This window comes from Danio rerio, chromosome 8 (genome assembly GCF_052040795.2).
Source record: "Danio rerio strain M-AB ecotype USA chromosome 8, GRCz13ab, whole genome shotgun sequence".
In the NCBI taxonomy this organism is placed as follows: domain Eukaryota; kingdom Metazoa; phylum Chordata; class Actinopteri; order Cypriniformes; family Danionidae; genus Danio; species Danio rerio.
Window position 1 is genome coordinate 1,049,180 of NC_141028.1, and position 19,076 is coordinate 1,068,255.

Below are 19,076 nucleotides of genomic sequence, written 5' to 3' on the forward strand. Positions count from 1 at the left end.
GTGTAAATAAAAACAAAAAAACAAAAACTAAAAATAAAGGATAAAAGGAAAAGCATGCTCTTCATCATTTTTCATAATCTGATTTGTACATGCTGCTGTGTGTGCACTTAGCCTAGACGAGCAGAGTACACACATCTAAAGTTATCTTACTGTGAGCGTTTTAATGGTCAAATAAGTGTCAAAATGCTGTGTTCAGTGATAATTTATTCATTTATAAGATGCTTAAAGCACAGTTTGTTTCATATTTTTATTCTATTGTACATCTTTCCCTTTGCTCATTTACAAGGAGGAAAATAACTGCATATATACAGTTGAAATCCGCATTATTAGCCTTCCTGAATTATTAGCAACCATTTTCCACCAATTTCTGTTTAATGGAAAGAAGATTTTTTTTCAACCCATTTCTAAACATAATAGTTTTAATAACTAATTTTTTATAACTGATTTCATTCATCTTTGTTATGATGACAGCACATATTTTACTATATATTTTTCAAAGTACAAGCATTCAGATTAAAGTACGATTCAAAGGCTTAATTAGGATAATTGGGCAAGTCATTAATATTGACCTTAAAATAGGTTTCAAAATATTTAAACCTGCTTTTATTCTAGCCAAAATAAAACAAATAAGACTTTCTCCAGAAGAAAAAAAATATTATAGAAAATACTGTAAAAAATCCTGAATTTGTTAAACATCCTTTTGGAAATATTTATTAAAAAAAATAAAAATAAAAAATTCACAGGAGCGCTAATAATTTTGACTTCAGCTGAAAAATCGTTTTGAATAATCTTGTTTGCAATTATGACAAAAATAATCGTGATTATGATTTTTCCCATAATAGAGCAGCCCTAACTGTATGTGTAATGTAGCCTACAGTAGATTATGTGATGTGATCAATTAAAAAATACTTTTTCTTTTTTTCTTAGTAATAAACATGCTTTTACACTATACTGTATGCTTTAGAAAAGATACAATAGATGGTGAGAAGTATAGCCCCAGGCTGCAAAAATTAAACAAATATAAGAATGAAGTTGTTTAGCCTTTATAGCGCCCTATTAAATTGTGTTGGGGTAAAAAGAATGTTTACATTTCTTTGACTATCATGGCGATGTTATTACCTCAAATCTTAAACGTGCGCACATTGCAAGAAATGAAAATCGCGTCACAGCACACACTACAAAATATTAAGGTTATCGAGTCAATGAAACACATCACCTGATTGCAGTATAACTTGCTTTATCAATAATTATTATTATTTATTATAGGCCAGGTTACAAATATTTGAAAATCTGTCACTACATGCCAAACACTCAAAATAGCTTCCCTTCTGCATAGCTATTAGTGGCAGTTATGAATTAAATAAATGGGCATATCGGCACGTAAGGTGAGTCGCCTTGATTTATCGTCTGTTTATTTTTCTCTGTTCATTTCTTTCACATGCATGCAGAGTGAACAGTCTGTGCTGTTTCTGCTTGTTTAATAGAGCGCCTCCTCTTATAGCCGCCCTATTTCGGTATAAAGGACAAAAAAATTTTTTTATACTGTATGCTATTCTATCCCCTATATTAAACACAGCAAATGTATAATTAAATATTAGAAACATAAATATTTTAAGTTTCTAAAAGCACATTTTAATGTTTAAGCATTGTTTATTGGCCGTCGGCGTCGATGATGTGCACCTCTCAAAAAATGTAACTACAAGTCGCAACGACACAGAGCGCAAGGTCGTGATTTTTTTGATGGTCGTGACTGGTCGGCTTGGCAGCGCTGACGAGTCTGGGGGCAGGACCAAGAGCCGTGCGAGTGGCGCGAGCCCAATAGAGCGATTGTTTACAAGTGTGGAGTCCCGTGAAGGAGCTCTGGATAGAAAGTTTTGTTTTGTGTTTATCTCATAGTTAAAGTTTTTCCACGTCCGCCGGTTCCAGCCTCAAAATGAGCGAGTTTGAGTCACTTGTATGTTCAGGAAGCGTTTAGAAAAAACAAAACAACAGCGAAGAAACTCAACACAGAGGAACATTAACACCTCACTGCCAACTAGCGTTTCGAAAGTGTTAATGCAGACCAACAGAGACATTGCGCAGAAGTAAAATAAACAGCTACGCGCGTTGCATGTGCCGTGGGTTACGCCGATCATAACGCAGAAGTATAAACCAGGCTCTATAAACTTTAATTTCATAAGTGCATACAATATAATATTAATAATAATAAGACAATTAGCATGTTTATCAGGGTAGACGACATGCAGTGAGTGGATAATTCCATATGTGCAATATGTACATTTAAATCTCTCCATTTTGCTGTAATGGCTGTGCTGTGTTTGACTGGCAATAGCTTTTAGATTATAACCCGCGACCCACTTATTAATATGCAGCCTTTTTTTGATTACATGGGGCCAGTTGCACCAGCAGTGTGTAAGTTAAAATGAAGCCTAGTTGTGACTTAAAGGGACACTAATTTACAATGTACGCACTACTAAATATTTCTGTGTTGCACCATTTCACTTAGTTTAAACCTAACGCTGTGTTCCAACTAAAAATTTACTGCAGCCTCCCCCCATGTATAATGGTAGAAAAGAGATGACGGTGAGATTAGTTTACATCGAGGAGCTTGTGATGATCTCCCTCTATTCACAGCCTTATTTTCTTCCTAAATCTCGCATTTCTTTCGGTTTGTGAATGAAGAGTTTAATTTTGTTTCAAGGAATGTTTTGTGTTAACATACATTTCTTTATGACTGGGTTTTTCTCCCTGCTTTTTTTTCTTTAACGTGTAGAATATTTAAAAAATCAAGTTTTATGTTTTGATAACTTTGTGTAATTTGTGTGCATTCACAGCAAATTTTCAAAGAACAGTTATATGTAGATGCATTAGTTGCAGAATTCTAAATCAGTTTAACGATTGAAACACTTTTTATTTGATATTAGGTGATTTAATGCAACTACGTATGACTTTACGGAGAGCTTATGACCTTACTAACTACGGTTTGCCTTAAGAGCATGTGGTGCAACCGAAGTAAAAACAACTTTAGTTATAAACATGCCAGTAGTTATTATTATTATTATTATTATTATTATTACTACTACTATTATTATTAGGCAATTTTCTGAAGCAACCCCTGTAACCAATTTAGTGCTTTTGGGTTGTTGTTGTTTTCGGTTAAAGCGCAATGCCCCATTAACACCTCAGAAAGGCTGCTTCATTAATAGCCAAACATTTTGTTTGAGATGAGGGCAGGGGTATATCTTGAGTATATTTCACAAGCAAGGTTGACACAAAATCCCCGGTTATATACCTTTTACCTATAGGCCAACTTCTGGTAATGTAGGCTTATATAGGCTGTTTCTATTCACAGCAACTTATGGACTGAACTACGTGTTAATTCAAATTTCTATATTAGGCTCGTAGCAATTGATATTGGAGTCATGGAATATTGTTTGCATTTATTTTGCATATTGTTTGCAATATCCTACTTTAATAATAATAATAATAATTAATATTATATTAAAAAGTTTTTTCTATTTCTAAATAAATAGCCTACTGTAAATTAGGCCTACAACCATTAATGATTTATATATGAAATTAGAAATGAAATTCTTAATAATATTTGTAAAGGAAACAAAAATAGGTCTTATATGTGCCGTTATATATATTTCAATTAATATGGAAAATAAGTGCATGTTTTCACCAAAACTATAATAGATTTTTTTTTAAATGTGTGATTGTGTAAAACAATATAATTTGCAAATAAAATAATGTTTTTTTTTCTCTCTCTCTAAAGAAATTGTTACCACCTCGTTTAGAGCATCATTATGGGCATTTTACGTTATAACTAATGTGGGTCGAACAATAGATCTGTGACAGAGAAACTACAGGTTTTGGGACACACTCGTCACTACATCGTTCTTTTCCCAAACGACACATTGTACTATGATATTTCTGCCGCGAGTTACGTTGTTGTTTGGGAAACCCAGCCCTGGTGCAGAGCCAGAGGAAGAAGCGCGCTGCGCTTGTGGAGCAGATAAGAAGCTAGAGAAGCTTCTAGACCAGGGGAGAGTTTCCCAAACAACGACATATATCTGAATGAAGGGGTAATCTACTGTATTTTAGCCTAATTATTATTTCTAATGTTTACACACTGTGAAATAGGCTAATCCAATCTTTAAAAAAAACACACACTAAATAATTTTTTGTGAATTGTTTTTATTCCGAGCTAAATAACATTTTAGAAAATGTTGCATATCAAGCTGTTGGTATCTCCTCGCGGTTGAAATTGGCTGTTATGCGAAAAAAAAAGAACAAATATTAGCTCGCAGGCTAGTTGCTTTTTAGATTTAATTTAAGCCTATATTCAGCTGACAGCGCACACTAAGCCGCGATACAGAGAGAAAAAGTAAATAATAGATTCTTCAATGTAAACGACTAAGAAAAACTTTGGCTATATACTCGGGAGAGGACGTAATGAGATCTAGACTGGCTGTAAAATATATACACCAATAGTAATAGTTAATCCACGCATTTTATTTAAAAAAATCTACTCATTTTAATATTGCGATTTTTATATTTTTTAGAGAATGTCTGTTTTTATTAACTTTTCTGTCATTTATTTCAAGTTTGTCATTATTTTATTAATTTGATTATGTTAATATTTTACATAGGCTATTTTATATACACATCTAAAATCCTTTGGCATTCAAATTAAGGTTGTGACGATGAGGAAATTTCCCCACCGGTTAATCGACATGTGACAACACCGGTAATACCGGTATCATAGTGGGGGTCGAGGTTTCCTCTTTTCTTTCTGCTTTTAAATAGCTTATAAATGCATATAATACTTTCACTTTCAGTTTTGCGGGAATTGCCAATTCGGCGTAAATTGTTTGACGAATGTGATGAATGTTAGAATGTTTTTAAAACGAATAAGAAAATAAAATAGCAAGATAAGTAATTAAATTGCACAAAGTTAAATAAGATTAAACGAATGAACAAGAAACAAATATAAAAGAAAAACTTTCAAAATTACATTACAAAAATGACAGGTTGACACAGTCTTTAAAAAAAAATAAATAAATAAAACATTGTAAATTGGCATTTATTAACAGTGAGGTTTACTTGTTCTTTGCGAGGAATCCTGGCCAATATGTTGACCATCTCTGGCTTAAGATGGGATCTTGTGGGGCTCACTATGTTCCCCATCGTGCTGAACACACCCTCAGATGAGCAGCTTGCACGTAAAGATACTTTTTGGTTACATTTGCTAACAGGGGGAACATGTTTAGTTGTCTTTTGTTGTCCTACCTGACTTCAATTTCTTAATGTACTATTTAGCCTATTGCATTATATATTAATAGCTTAGTCCTTATGAACAATCCGTTTATAAAATAGCCTTATTAACAAATTTATAGGCTAGTGAAGAATAAACCGAATATGAAATAAGATCCTTGCATAATGATCACAACTAAACAAGCTAGCACTCATTTTACATATAAACTTTAAATAAAAAAGAAAGAAATGTTAAGAAATGAAACATTGTGTAAAAAATCTAAAGACAGGCTAAATAAAAGTAATTTTATTTAACAGGCTAAAAAAATAATCAACATGTAAATGTATAAATATTTCGATATGTATTGTTATGGAATATTTATAACTATATGATCTTGCTTTTTTTGGTTATATCGATACAAGCTTTGAGCTCTCTTACAAGCACAGTTGACAGGCACAGGTGTCTTATGTCACTGTCAGTGGCGGATTACACACAGCATACCCTGGCAAGATGTTTTATTTGTTGCCGATTGGCGTGTTGTTCCTTTTTTAAAACACCTTTTATTTTTAAAATCCCTCAAGGTAATGTTGTCTATCGAGTTATATAGTCTCCCTCGGAGATATTGTAGTTCAGTAACGTGGTTCGCAGCATATAACCGTGAAGCTTAAATAGGCTGAGCATATTTTTATTAATATTAAGACACATTAATACAAACTAGCCACCCTTTGATTTTTTTTCGTTTACGTATATTTTTATCAATCGAAAAATGCAATGAATAGTTTAATTTGGTTTTCATTTTATTCGAATTAATATAATTAATAGGCTACACAACTCCTATTGGCTCGAATTGCGTTTTGACAGATAAGGCGTGACTTTCTGGCTCAAAGATATTTGTGCCTGTTAATTTCAGCGCTGTATTTTGACAGATTTCGCAAAGGCTTCAGCTGTTCTACCTGTCAGCTGGTACCAGTCTCAGTTTTGTGACTTGACCTGTGTGGCGTTTCGATGTCTGAATGATAGCGAGAGAGAGATGAGATCAGACCTCAGATTCGATGTGTAGCCGCACTTCACAGTTACTTTATAGCAATTTTTAATATTGGCTCACCTAAATTAACTTTTCATTTATTAAAAGCCGAAATATTTCCAGACAGATGAAGCAACTTTTGGTTTTTAAAGACAGCGGCCTCGGTGATAAAAGGCTTAGATTACAGGTTACATTCTTGTAGGCATATTCATCTTTTATTTTTTTACATAAAATGCATAAAGTGCAAAAAAGAAGAGCTGAACTTCGGAAAAAGTGCTCACTTCAGTTGCCGTGATTGCTTTGTTTCTCTGCAGTTGGCTTGTCAATGGCGCGGCATTGCTACATCATTCTTGTTTTAATAAAAATAAGATATTTATTATTAAACATTGTGAGATGATGGTCGCGTGATTTTTAAAATGAGAGTATGCCTTGCATATTTATTCTCACGTGATAAATGAAATATGACGAATTACTATGTTCAGATTTTAATTATAAAGCATGCTCTGGTCTTAAGTAAATTATTATGAATTCTATTTTCCATTTAATTAAAATAAATATTTAATAAAAAACAAATAAAAAAACGAATACTTAGAAAAAACAAATGTGAGGACGGTGTCACGGTAAAAACGTGATGTCACCGGTGTTGCGTCTTAAAACCGGTATCACCGTCAACACCGTCTATTGTGGCAAGCCTATTTTGCTTTGAACTTGAGAGAGAAAAGCGAATTTTACCTGTCAGTGGCTGCACATTGCTCCTAAATAGCATAAAGCATTTCTTTTTGATTTCAGTCTTTTGTAACATTCTTTTTTTTTTTTTACCTTAACCCATTAAAAGAAAAAGTGTCATAATAAATACAATTATTATTAAAAATGCAATTAAGTTTTGTTTGTCGCATAGTTAACTATGTGATGTGGGTAAATGGTGTGTTTCAATGCTGCAAGTCCTATATTTCAAACCTGCGGGAAGCACTGTAATTGATCGTTTTTTTTTTCCCAATAAGGTGGTGTAATAAATACATTACAATTTTTAATTAAAAGTTATTCACATTAAATAATAATAATAAAAAAACATTGGTTTAAAGAATGTTAAAAACGCAGGATTATGTTTTAAATAACTCCAAATCGAGGCATTCATTTTAGGCCTCTACAAACTACAAAACGTCAATGCAAATTAATGCAATACTATATGTAAAAATAAACTATTATATACTATAGTGGCCTATAGCCTATAAAAAATGGTCAATATTGCCTTATTTCTCGTCTCGCTCAGCACGTGTGCATTGAATCGCAAGTGACAGATACAGAGGAAATTAATAAAAATAATATAGGCTAGAATTAAAATAATATAGCCCACCTAGCAGTTTTCTTTAAAATTATAATAGGCCTGTATATAAAAATGGACTGAAAATTCTTGTAGGCCTTTTGTGATGTTCAGTTATAAAAATGCTTATCTGTACATTTGTAAAACTGTCCTGTTTAGGCTATACTGCTACTGCTTTTGAAAAGGAAAAAAATAGTCTGGGCTATACTTTGAATTAATCAAAAACAGTTATAGGTTCAGTTTGAAATTTAATTTAACTTTAACATAAACAGTTAATAATGGCACCTGATGTTCAAAGAAACATCAATGGGGCGTCGATTAGGGATGTTCGGTTCTGGGTTTTTTGGATGAGACTCTTAACTCCTAATTTTGGAGTCGGTGGAATACATATGCATTCACTTAAAATAGTGCAAGGATTAAATATGCTGTCTCATATAGCACTTTACACAATGCTACTACGTCAATTCCAATATTGTGTTGTTCTCTGGTCAGATAAAACCAGCAGTAAATCATTTCCAGCCAAAATAAAATAGTCATCAACCTAAACTTTTTTACAGCATATTTTAATTGTCTAGTTTAACTAGTTTAGTTTAACTTAGAAAATTACAATGCAATCTTGGAGACATAAAGTTAAAACATAATTTTAATATCAAAATGTTTAATGGAAAGATGAGTGGCAGTTCATTAACAAATAATCCCAACTGAGCCCAAACAATGTTAAAAACTATATAGAATAGTCTAATTATTTAGTATAGTCTAAGTATCTAAATACTTTACAGAGAGAATAAAATAATCTGTGGTTGTTCATTTCTTTGTTTATTGATCGGTTGAAGTGTCAAAAAATAAAGTAGCTAGCTTCTTCATTTGATTTAATGACCAATTAAATATTAAACCACATACATGAAATATTTAACTTAAATAATTCATTCATAAACAAACCTAAAATAATAAATAAAAGCAGTGTGACAGAGCAGTATATACTTTAAGGCACAGTCTCTCTTGTAAATGTGGTTTTCTTTAAAGTGTACTTTTAAATAGCTCATTACTTTACTCCTAAATATTACTGTTTGTTTGTGCAATTTGTTAATTATTGTAATTTAATAAAGGTGTGTTAATGAGACGGCGGAAGAAAAGGAGTGAGTCAGACCTAGTTTTTGAACATTTTACCTTGACTATATTTTTATTTAAAAATCCTCTTTTGGAAGTTTTTGCGTTCCCTCGCAGATGTTTTGCATTCTCGCAAAACTGTTTTTCCACAAACACTTCCTGTTCACTTCATACATGTCAACCCTCCTGTTTTACCAGGATTCTCCCAACCCTTCCGTTTTTGCTGGGATTCTCCCATATTTCTCTTTCTTTTCATTAAAGCTGTGGGTCGATCATCGCTCTTCATATGCAACCTGTGAATTAGCGAATGCATGTATACGGATGTGCTAGGTATGATAAACTGATCCCAGATCAGCTTCTATACACACCATTTAAAGCGACACCTCTGTTATCAAACAAGTGATGAGCAGCAAATGAATCTCTCATTTTCTTTTATTTCATAACAGAGGTGTCAATTTAAGAATGCACAGATCTATAATGAAAGTATTCCATTACTTAAGTAACTGTTTGTGCTCATTTAAGAGAAAATGAGTTGTGTTTAAAATAAAACACACAGGACGGACATGTTTACATATTGTTAAGTATATTTGTCTGTTTAAACACAGATCTGAATCCTGCACTTTAGCTCCTCTTTAAATGGCATGTACAGAAGTTGATCTGGGATCAGTTTATCATTCCCTGATTCAGAGGTTGCATATGAAGGGCTATGATCAACCCACAGCTTTTAATGGAAAGAAAGTAAATGCAGACATTTTTATATTTGTTTCAGAATGCTTTCAAAAATAAAAATATATGAGAAATATGGGAAAATACTTAACAATAGGATGATAGAGGGATAGAATGGTAAAATACGGGAGGGTTGACAGGTATGAAGTGAACAGGAAGTCTGGATAACGCAAAACATCTTTGTGAGGGAAAAAAACTTGAAAATATATATATATATTCCTATCACTGTTTTTTTTTCTACCATCCTTTTTTTTTCTCCCACTCAGTTTTTTTTTCTTCCACCCAATTTTTTCTTCACCATCACGTCCCTTCCGAGTCTCCGTACTATTGCCTTAAAATGTAACTTAATAAATTTTTTTTAATGACATTTGATTGTAACATTTAACTTTTTCCTAACACTGATTTTGGTTGGTTAAGGTTTTGTGAAGCGTGATTCAGTAATGCTGATTTTACTATATTTATTTAGCGGTTATAGAATAGTCTAACCGTGGATTGGCTTGCATGTATGGGCATAGTTTGACGTCTTTACCTAAAACTTTAAACCTTTATAGGCCTATTATAGGCCCATATAAGGATAATAAAATTTGATAGAAAGCACTCGTTTGGCAATGAACCATGATCTGTCTGCGTTGATAATGGTATAAAATCAATAATAGCAAAACTGCATATCATTATTACTATAAAAAAGTATATTACTGCCTTGAGTCAGTAACTTAGGCAGTAATGCAAAGTAATAATTAATGTGAATAAATAGCCTAAATGAAAGGAACAAGAGGGACCAAAATTAGTCATGGGATTAAAATGCCTCCTCAGTTATGATATCCTGGCGCCGGGCCTGCTACCTTCGCAAGTATATTATAAACATACCGGAAGTAGGGCTATGCAATTAATCGAAAATTCGTTTTTGATTATGGCTTCAAACGAATATGAAAATCATTAATCGAGATAAAACGATTGTTGCATCATATATCGTCCTCTTTTCAGTTGTACACATTTGTTGCTCTGCAAAGCTCAGTTTCACGTGAATATTACTAAAAGCATGCATTGTAATTTTGCAGCACGGCATGTGCATCATTCATTAATGTACATTCGAATCATTCATGTTTTAAAAGCATAAATGAGACCGCATGGTGTGTGTATGCGGCACACACATATTCGCACACTGTGTGCTCAGAGCAAAGCACACACATCTAAAGTTATCTTAATGTGAGCATTTTACTATTCAAATAGGTATCAAAACGCGATGTCCAGTGATTATTCATATTAACTCTCATTTAAGTAATAAACAAACTAGTTGAGAATCAAAAGACATGTGAAAGAGAAACCATAAATCAGAACCGTACTGCTCTTAAAGTGAAAGTGCGTGATATTCCTGCTGCCGACTGTTTTTACCATTAATCAAACAACAAAAGAAGACAATCCCTCACTGTTCTTGACTGAAGGACTTTAGTAGCTATAATCAAAGTTTTTTTTTTTACAGTGAAGATGCTTAAAGCACAGTTTGTTTCATATTTTTATTCTATTGTACATATTTCCCTTTCCTTTGCAGGGAGGAAAATAAATGAATACAGTTGAAATCTAAATTATTAGCCCTACTTTTCCCCCCAATTTCTGATTAATGGAAAGACTATTTTTTTAACCCATTTCTAAACATAATAGTTTTAATAACTAATTTTTTATAACTGATTTCATTCATCTTTGGTATGATGACAGCACATATTTTACTAGATATTTTTCAAAATACAAGCATTCAGATTAAAGTATGATTCAAAGGCTTAATTAGGATAATTGGGCAAGTCATTGTATACCAGTAATTTCTTCTGCTGACCATCAAAAACTATTTTGCTTAAGGAAGCTATTAATATTGACCTTAAAATAGATTTCAAAATATTTAAACCTGCTTTTATTTTAGCTGAAATAAAACAAATAAGACTTTCTCCAAAGGAAAAAATATTATAGGAAATACTGTGAAAAATTCCTGAATCTGTTAAACATCATTTGGGAAATATTTATAAAAAAAAATAATAATAATTTTACAGGAGCCCTAATAATTTTGACTTGAACTGATAATCATTTTGAATAATTGTGATTAAAATTATGACCAAAATAATCGTGATTAAGATTTTTCCCATAATAGAGCAGCCCTAGCGGGAAGCACTGTAATTGATAAAAAAATAAGGTGTGTATTAAGGACATTTCAGTATTTATTAAGTGTTGTTCACAATAAATAATAATCATATTAATAAAAACACTGATTTAAAAAGTATTTTGTGACACCTACATCTATCATTACAAACACAGGTTTGTTTTAAAATAATAACTCTGTACCAAAGCGTTTATTTTAGGCCTGTATAAACTATAAAACATCTCTGCAAATTAATGCAATGCAATATAAAAAACAAAATTCAATACTTTGTCAATATTGCCTTGTCTCTCAGCGCACACGCACTGAACTTCAAGTAACAGACAGAAAAAATCATTTAAAATAATGTAGCACACCTTGCAGCTTTCTTTAAAATTATGATAGGCCTGTATATAAAAATAGCGCCAGACCGTTTCTCAGTATTTCGCTGGTAATGTTTTTAAATAAATAATTAGGCCTACTTAAATATTAATTTGCTATTAATGTACAGTAATTGAGACAAAATAACATAATAGTAAAATATAAATATAATAAAAGTAAAATAAGAGTAATAATAAGAAAAAAATAAGATTTTTAATAGGTAAAAATAAGAGTAAAATATAATCAACAAAATGTAAATTAAAACTGTGAATTAATAGGTAAATAAAAAGCTTATTTATTGACCATCTTTGTCCTATCACTTTAAAATAACAAACACTGTTTATCTCTATATTTAGGCTAAAACACTGCTTTATTTAATAAGACCTACTCATTGCATTTATGCTTGTACTTTCATTTTAGTTGTCTTTTAATTCTTTATGTCTTCTTTATTCTTTAATTCTATAATGAATCGTCACTGAACTTAACAAGTTTACAATGATAATAAACTTGTTCACAAGTATGTATTGATTAATGAAGAAATTATAATGCTTTGTTTCATTGTTTATCTTTATTTACAAATAGAAAAGTATTTACAGCTACTGTATAGGCTACGTTTTGAAGAAAAAAAAAGAAAAAAAAACAGAACTGAACTGAAACTAAATTATTAAAAAAAAACTTGTGAAACTTAATTTATGTCTTGCGGCAAAACTATTTGTATTATACTTTTAGTGATCTGCTTGAGGTAGGTCAATTTATTTTTATGCTTTTGATGAAGTAGCATTCAACTTAAGCTCTTTAGATCATGCACTGGACCGTTTCTCAGTGTTTTGCCGCAATGTCTTTAAATAAATAATTATTTAGGCCTATTTTTATTATTCATTTATTTTTTATTATTCATTTATTGTTATGTACAATAATTTAGACATAAAATGAGATAGTAAAATATAATCATCAACGAAAATGTAAATAAAAACGTAAATGAAAAAGCTTATTTAATGACTGTCTTAGTCCTATCAAAACAGCAAACACTGAACATCTCTTTATATTTGGGCTAAAACACTGCTTTATTTATTTATTCAGGCCTACTTATTTGTTTGTACTATGTGTTTGTGCTTTCATTTTAGTTAGCGTTTATTTCTTTAATTTTATTTTCCAAAAATAACCCTCATTGCACTTAAGGGCCCTATCATACACCCGGCGCAATGTGGCGCAATGCGCGACGCAATAGTTTTTTTCAGTTCATTCATAACAATTTGCTTTTGTATGTTATTATTAGCAGTATTAATTATTATATCCATATTTATATTTTTTTATTAAAAAAAAGCTTAGATTTGCCCACCTGCAGGTTTTAGACCATATGCGGGCAACATGTTTTTTAGGATGTAACTCAGGTTTATGACAACACTTCATTTGCTGAAAATTAGAACTGCATTTAGAAATAGTTTTGAAACAAATATTTGCGCTTAACAAACGCAATTAATTATTATTATTAGGCTAACTGATGTCTGTGCGTAAAGATTTTCCTATCCACCAAGAGCGAAAGTGAAAGTAGATCATTTATCTCTCATTCTCGCGCGGTAGATGCTCTGTTTAACAGTTTTCTGTTAAAAATAACTGTTAACTGTTTGCTTGTGAAATGCTCAGTTTTTCCACTTAAACTTACTTTACGTCATGTAAATAGCAAATGCGCTTATGGCACGATGCAAGGCTATTAAAGGGAATGGGAGATGAGACTCTGATTGGTTTATTCTCAAAATACACCTATAACTCATTAAGAAAATAAACTCAACCATTTAGATCATGCTTAAAATTTGCTTAAAATAAAAAAGGCCTAAAATGCACATTATTTTCAAAGTAATTTTAGTTACTTAGTTTCTTCCTGCATTGTTATTGACAGAAATTCTTACCATCACCACCATCACTGTCTGGCTTCCTGGATTTCTGTCAAGATTCACCTGTTATTTCCTGAAGGGAGAAAGTGAGAGAGACATTATTATTCACTTATTTAAATTATTTTATTATTTAAATTATTATTAGTTTATTTTCTTAATAAATTAAAACGTGCACTCATTGACTTCCATGTTATTATTTTTCCTACTATTGGACTTTTCTACTTTACAAGTTTATTTTTTCTGTTAAACAAAAAACAAGGTATTTTGATGGAAGAAGAAAACCTGCAATCATTGACTTCCAAAATAAAAACACAAAAAATATGGAAGTCAATGAGTGCAGGTTTTCATCTTCCATCTTCTTTTGTTTTTAACAGAAAAAATAAACCCATAAAGGGTGTGCAAATGATGGCACATTTGTCATTTTTGGGTATGAGCCAGTCACAGAGTTGTTTTCTACAGAGGTTTGTTAATTCTTGACAAAAGAATTAACAAACCTCTGTAAAAAACAACTCTGTGTTGGTCAAAGCGACTGGCTCATGGAGGTACTGAAACAGAAAAGCAAAGATAAAGAAAATTCAACATTCGTTTACTTACTTTTAAAGTCAAGCATAACAAACCATGCCCTCATAAACCATGAAGAAACACATGTTTTAATAGTCTACTGCTAGCACCATGTAAAACTACACATACTGTGTCCTCATAAACCATGAAGAAACACAGATTGAAGGAAGTGAAGGGTGAGCAAATGATGACAAAAATGTCATTTTTGGGTGAACTATCCTTTTAAGGAGTGTCAAAATAGCTTGACAAAAGAATTAACAAACCTCTGTAGAAGACAGCTCTGTTTGTGTTTGTCAAAGTGACTGTCTTATGGAGGTGCTGAAAGAGAAAAGTAAAGAAAGATGAAGAAAACATGACATTCGCTTACTGAAAGCTTTAAGTCTTGCAAAACCAATCATGTCCTCATAAACCATGAAGAAACACACACGTTATAAAATAACAGTCTACTGGTAACATTGTAAACCTACACATACTGTGTCCTCATAAACCATGAAGAAACACACAGATTTATTAAAACAATATCCTACTGCTAAGTCACATCCAATAGACATACTTGGTCCTCATAAACCATGACTAAACACACAGGACTGCTACACTGCATTTAGCAGAAATAGGAAACTGGTATTTTAGCACTTAAAAGGATGGTTCATCCAAACATGAAAATGTACTTACTATTAATATACCCCAAAGCATTCCAACCCTTTAAGGGTTTATTTCTTCTGATAAACAACAAAAACAAGATATTTTGATGGAAGAAGAAAACCTGCAATTATTGACTTTCATAATAGAAAACACAAAAAATATGAAAGTCAATGGTTACAGGTTTCCATCTTCTTTTGTGTTTAACAGAAAAATAAACCCATAAAGATTTAAAACAAGTAAAGGGTGAGCAAATGATGACACAATTGTCATTTTTGGGTGTACTATCCCTTTACTCTGCCCTCATAAACCATGAAGAAACATGTTATAATAGTCTACTGCTAGCACTATGTAAACCTATGTAAACCTACACATACTGTGTCCTCATATACCATGAAGAAACACAAAGATTTAATAAAACAACAACCTACTGCTAAGTCACATCCAATAGACATACTTGGTCCTCATAAACCATGACTAAACACACAGGACTGCTAAACTGCATTTAGTAAAAATAGGAAACTGTCATTTTAGCACTTAAAGGGATGGTTCACTCAAAAAATGAACATTTACTTACTATGAATTTACCCTCAAGTGTTCCAAACCTTTAAGGGTTTATTAATTCTGATAAAAAAACAAAAACAAGATATTTTGATGGAAGAAAAAAACCTGCAATCATTGACTTCCACAATAGAAAAAAACAATAATATGAAAGTCAATGGTTACAGGTTTCCATCTTTTTTAAAGTATTTTATTTTGTCTTTAAAGAAAATAATTAAACCTTTGGAACAAGTAAAGGGTGAGCAAATGATGACATAATTGTCATTTTTGGGTGAACTATCCCTTTAAGGAATGTCAAAACAGCTTGACAAAAGAATTAACAAACCTCTGTAGAAGAGAACTCTGTGTTTGTCGAAGCATTTAGCTCATTGGGGTACTGAAAGAGAGAAGCAAAGATAAAGAAAATTTTATATTGGTTTACTAACTGTTTTAGGTTTTGCATTACAAACTATGCCCTCATAAACCATGAAGAAACACACAGATTTAATAAAACAATAGTCTACTGCTAAGTCACATCCAATAGACATACTTGGTCCTCATAAACCATGACTAAACACACAGGACTGCTACACTGCATTTAGCAGAAATAGGAAACTGGTATTTTAGCACTTAAAAGGATGGTTCATCCAAACATGAAAATGTACTTACTATTAATATACCCCAAAGCATTCCAACCCTTTATAGGTTTATTTCTTCTGATAAACAACAAAACAAGGTATTTTGATGGAAGAAGAAAACCTGCAATCATTGACTTCCATAATAGAAAACACAAAAAATATGGAAGTCAATGGTTACAGGTTTTCACCTTTTTTCAAAGTATCTTCTTTTGTGTTTAACAGAAAAAATAAACCCATAAAGATTTAAAACAAGCAAATGGTGGGCAAATGATGACACAATTGTACTTTTGGGTGAACTATCCCTTTACTATGCCCTCATAAACCATGAAGAAACATGTTATAATAGTCTACTGCTAGCACTATGTAAACCTATGTAAACCTACACATACTGTGTCCTTATAAACCATGAAGAAACACACAGATTTAATAAAACAACAACCTACTGCTAACTCACATCCAATAGACATACTTAGTCCTCATAAACCATGACTAAACTCACAGGACTGCTAAACTGCATTTAGTAAAAATAGGAAACTGTCATTTTAGCACTTAAAGGGATGGTTCACCAAAAAATGAACATTTACTTACTATGAATTTACCCTCAAGTGTTCCAAACCTTTAAGGGTTTATTTCTTCTGATAAAAATCAAAAACAAGATATTTTGATGGAAGAAAAAAACCTGCAATCATTGACTTCCACAATTGAAAACACAAATGATATGGAAGTTAATGATTACAGGTTTCCATTTTTTAAGTGTTTTATTTTGTCTTTAACAGAAGAATTAAACCTATAAAGGTTTGGAACAAGTAAAGGGTGAGCAAATTATGACAAAATTGTACTGTTTGGGTGAACTAGCCCTTTAAGGAGTGTCAAAATAGCATTACAAAAGAATTAACAAACCTCTGTAGAAGACAGCTCTGTTTGTGTTTGACAAAGTGACTGGCTTATGGAGGTGCTGAAGGAGAGAAGAAAAGAAAGATGAAGAAAACATGACATTCGCTTACTGAAAGCTTTAAGTCTCACAAAACCAATCATGTCCTCATAAGCCATGAAGAAACACACACGTTATAAAATAACAGTCTACTGCTAACATTGTAAACCTACACATACTGTGTCCTCATAAACCATAAAGAAACACACAGATTTAATAAAACAATAGTCTACTGCTAAGTCTCATCCAATAGACATACTTGGTCCTCGTAAACCATGACTAAACACACAGGACTGCTACATTGTATTTAGCTAAAATAGGAAACTGTAATTTTAGCATTTAAAGGGATGATTCATCCAAAAATGAACATTTACTCACTATTAATTTACCCTCAAGTGTTCCAAACCTTTATGGTTTTATTTCTTCTGTTAAACACAAAAGATACTTTGAAAACCGATGAAAACCTGTAACCATTGACTTTCATATTATTTGTTTTTTCTATTATGGTAGTCAATGGTTACAGGTTTACATCTTTTTTTTAAGTATTTTCTTTTGTCTTTAACAGAAGAATTAAACCCGTAAGGTTTAAAACAAGTAAAGGATGAGCAAATTATGACACAATTGCCATTTTTGGGTGTACTATCCCTTTAACGAGTGTCAAAAAAGCTTGACAAAAGAATTAACAAACCTCTGTAGAAGACAACTCTGTTTGTGTTTGTCAAAGTGACGAGCTCATTGGGATACTGAAAGAAAAAAGCACAGAAAGTTTAAGAAGACATGTCATTGGCTTACTGAAAGCTTTAAGTCTCGCAAAACCAATCATGTCCTCATAAACCATGACAAAACACACAGGACTGCTACACTGCATTTAGTAGAAATAAGAAACTGTCTTTTTAGCACTTAAAGGGGTTGTTCACCCAAAAATTAACATTTACTTACTATGAATTTACCCTTGAGTGTTCCAAACTTTTATGTGTTTATTTCTTCTGATAAACAACAAAAACAAGATATTTTGATGGAAGAAGAAAACCTGCAATCATTGACTTCCACAATAGAAAACACAAATAATATGAAAGTTAATGATTACAGGTTTCCATCTTTTTTTAAGTATTTCATTTTGTCTTTAACAAAATAATTAAACCTATAAACGTTTGGAACAAGTAAAGGGTGAGCAAATTATGACACAATTGTTATTTTTGGGTGCACTATCCCTTTAAGGAGTGTCAAAATAGCTTGACAAAAGAATTAACAAACCTCTTTAGAAGACAACTCTGTGTTTGTCGAAGCATTTAGCTCATTGGGGTACTGAAAGAGAGAAGCAAAGATAAAGAAAATTTTACATTGGTTTACTAACTGTTTTAGGTTTTGCATTACAAACTATGCCCTCATAAACCATGAAGAAACACACAGATTTAATAAAACAATAGTCTACTGCTAAGTCACATCCAATAGACATACTTGGTCCTCATAAACCATGACTAATCACACAGGACTGCTACACTGCATTTAGCAGAAATAGGAAACTGTTATTTTAGCACTTAAAAGGATGGTTCATCCAAACATGAAAATGTACTTACTATTAATATACCCCAAAGCATTCCAACTTTTTATGGGTTTATTTCTTCTCATAAAAAAACAAAACAAGGTATTTTGATGGAAGAAGAAAACCTGCAATCATTGACTTCCATAATAGAAAACACAAAAAAATATGGAAGTCAATGGTTACAGGTTTCCACCTTTTTTCAAAGTATCTTCTTTTTTGTTTAACAGACAAAATAAACCCATAAAGATTTAAAACAACTAAAGGGTGAGCAAATGATGACACAATTGTACTTTTGGGTGAACTATCCCTTTACTATGCCCTCATAAACCATGAAGAAACATGTTATAATAGTCTACTGCTAGCACTATGTAAACCTATGTAAACCTACACA

The 19,076-nt window shown here is 31.9% G+C and overlaps 2 protein-coding genes across 16 annotated transcripts in view; both read right to left on the reverse strand.

Moving 5' to 3' along the window:
• The window catches only part of slc71a2b (solute carrier family 71 member 2b), a 60,837-nt gene that overhangs the window by 16,551 nt on the left and 25,210 nt on the right, over positions 1-19,076 (reverse strand). The window lies entirely within an intron of this gene.
• The window catches only part of LOC147835734 (uncharacterized), a 31,991-nt gene that overhangs the window by 1,798 nt on the left and 11,117 nt on the right, over positions 1-19,076 (reverse strand). Inside the window, exons 8-13 of one of the 5 annotated variants that reach the window (XM_087264212.1) lie at positions 18,397-18,447; positions 17,831-17,885; positions 17,112-17,166; positions 15,920-15,970; positions 14,658-14,712; positions 13,849-13,906 (exon numbers count right to left, since the gene is read on the reverse strand). In XM_087264212.1, coding sequence (XP_087120338.1) covers positions 17,156-17,166; positions 17,831-17,885; positions 18,397-18,447 — 117 coding nt within the window. In that variant the 3' untranslated portion in view covers positions 13,849-13,906; positions 14,658-14,712; positions 15,920-15,970; positions 17,112-17,155. The remainder of the gene's footprint in view (positions 1-13,848; positions 13,907-14,657; positions 14,713-15,919; positions 15,971-17,111; positions 17,167-17,830; positions 17,886-18,396; positions 18,448-19,076) is intronic. The other 4 variants (XM_087264214.1, XM_087264215.1, XM_087264213.1 and 1 more) reach the window with 4 other exon arrangements.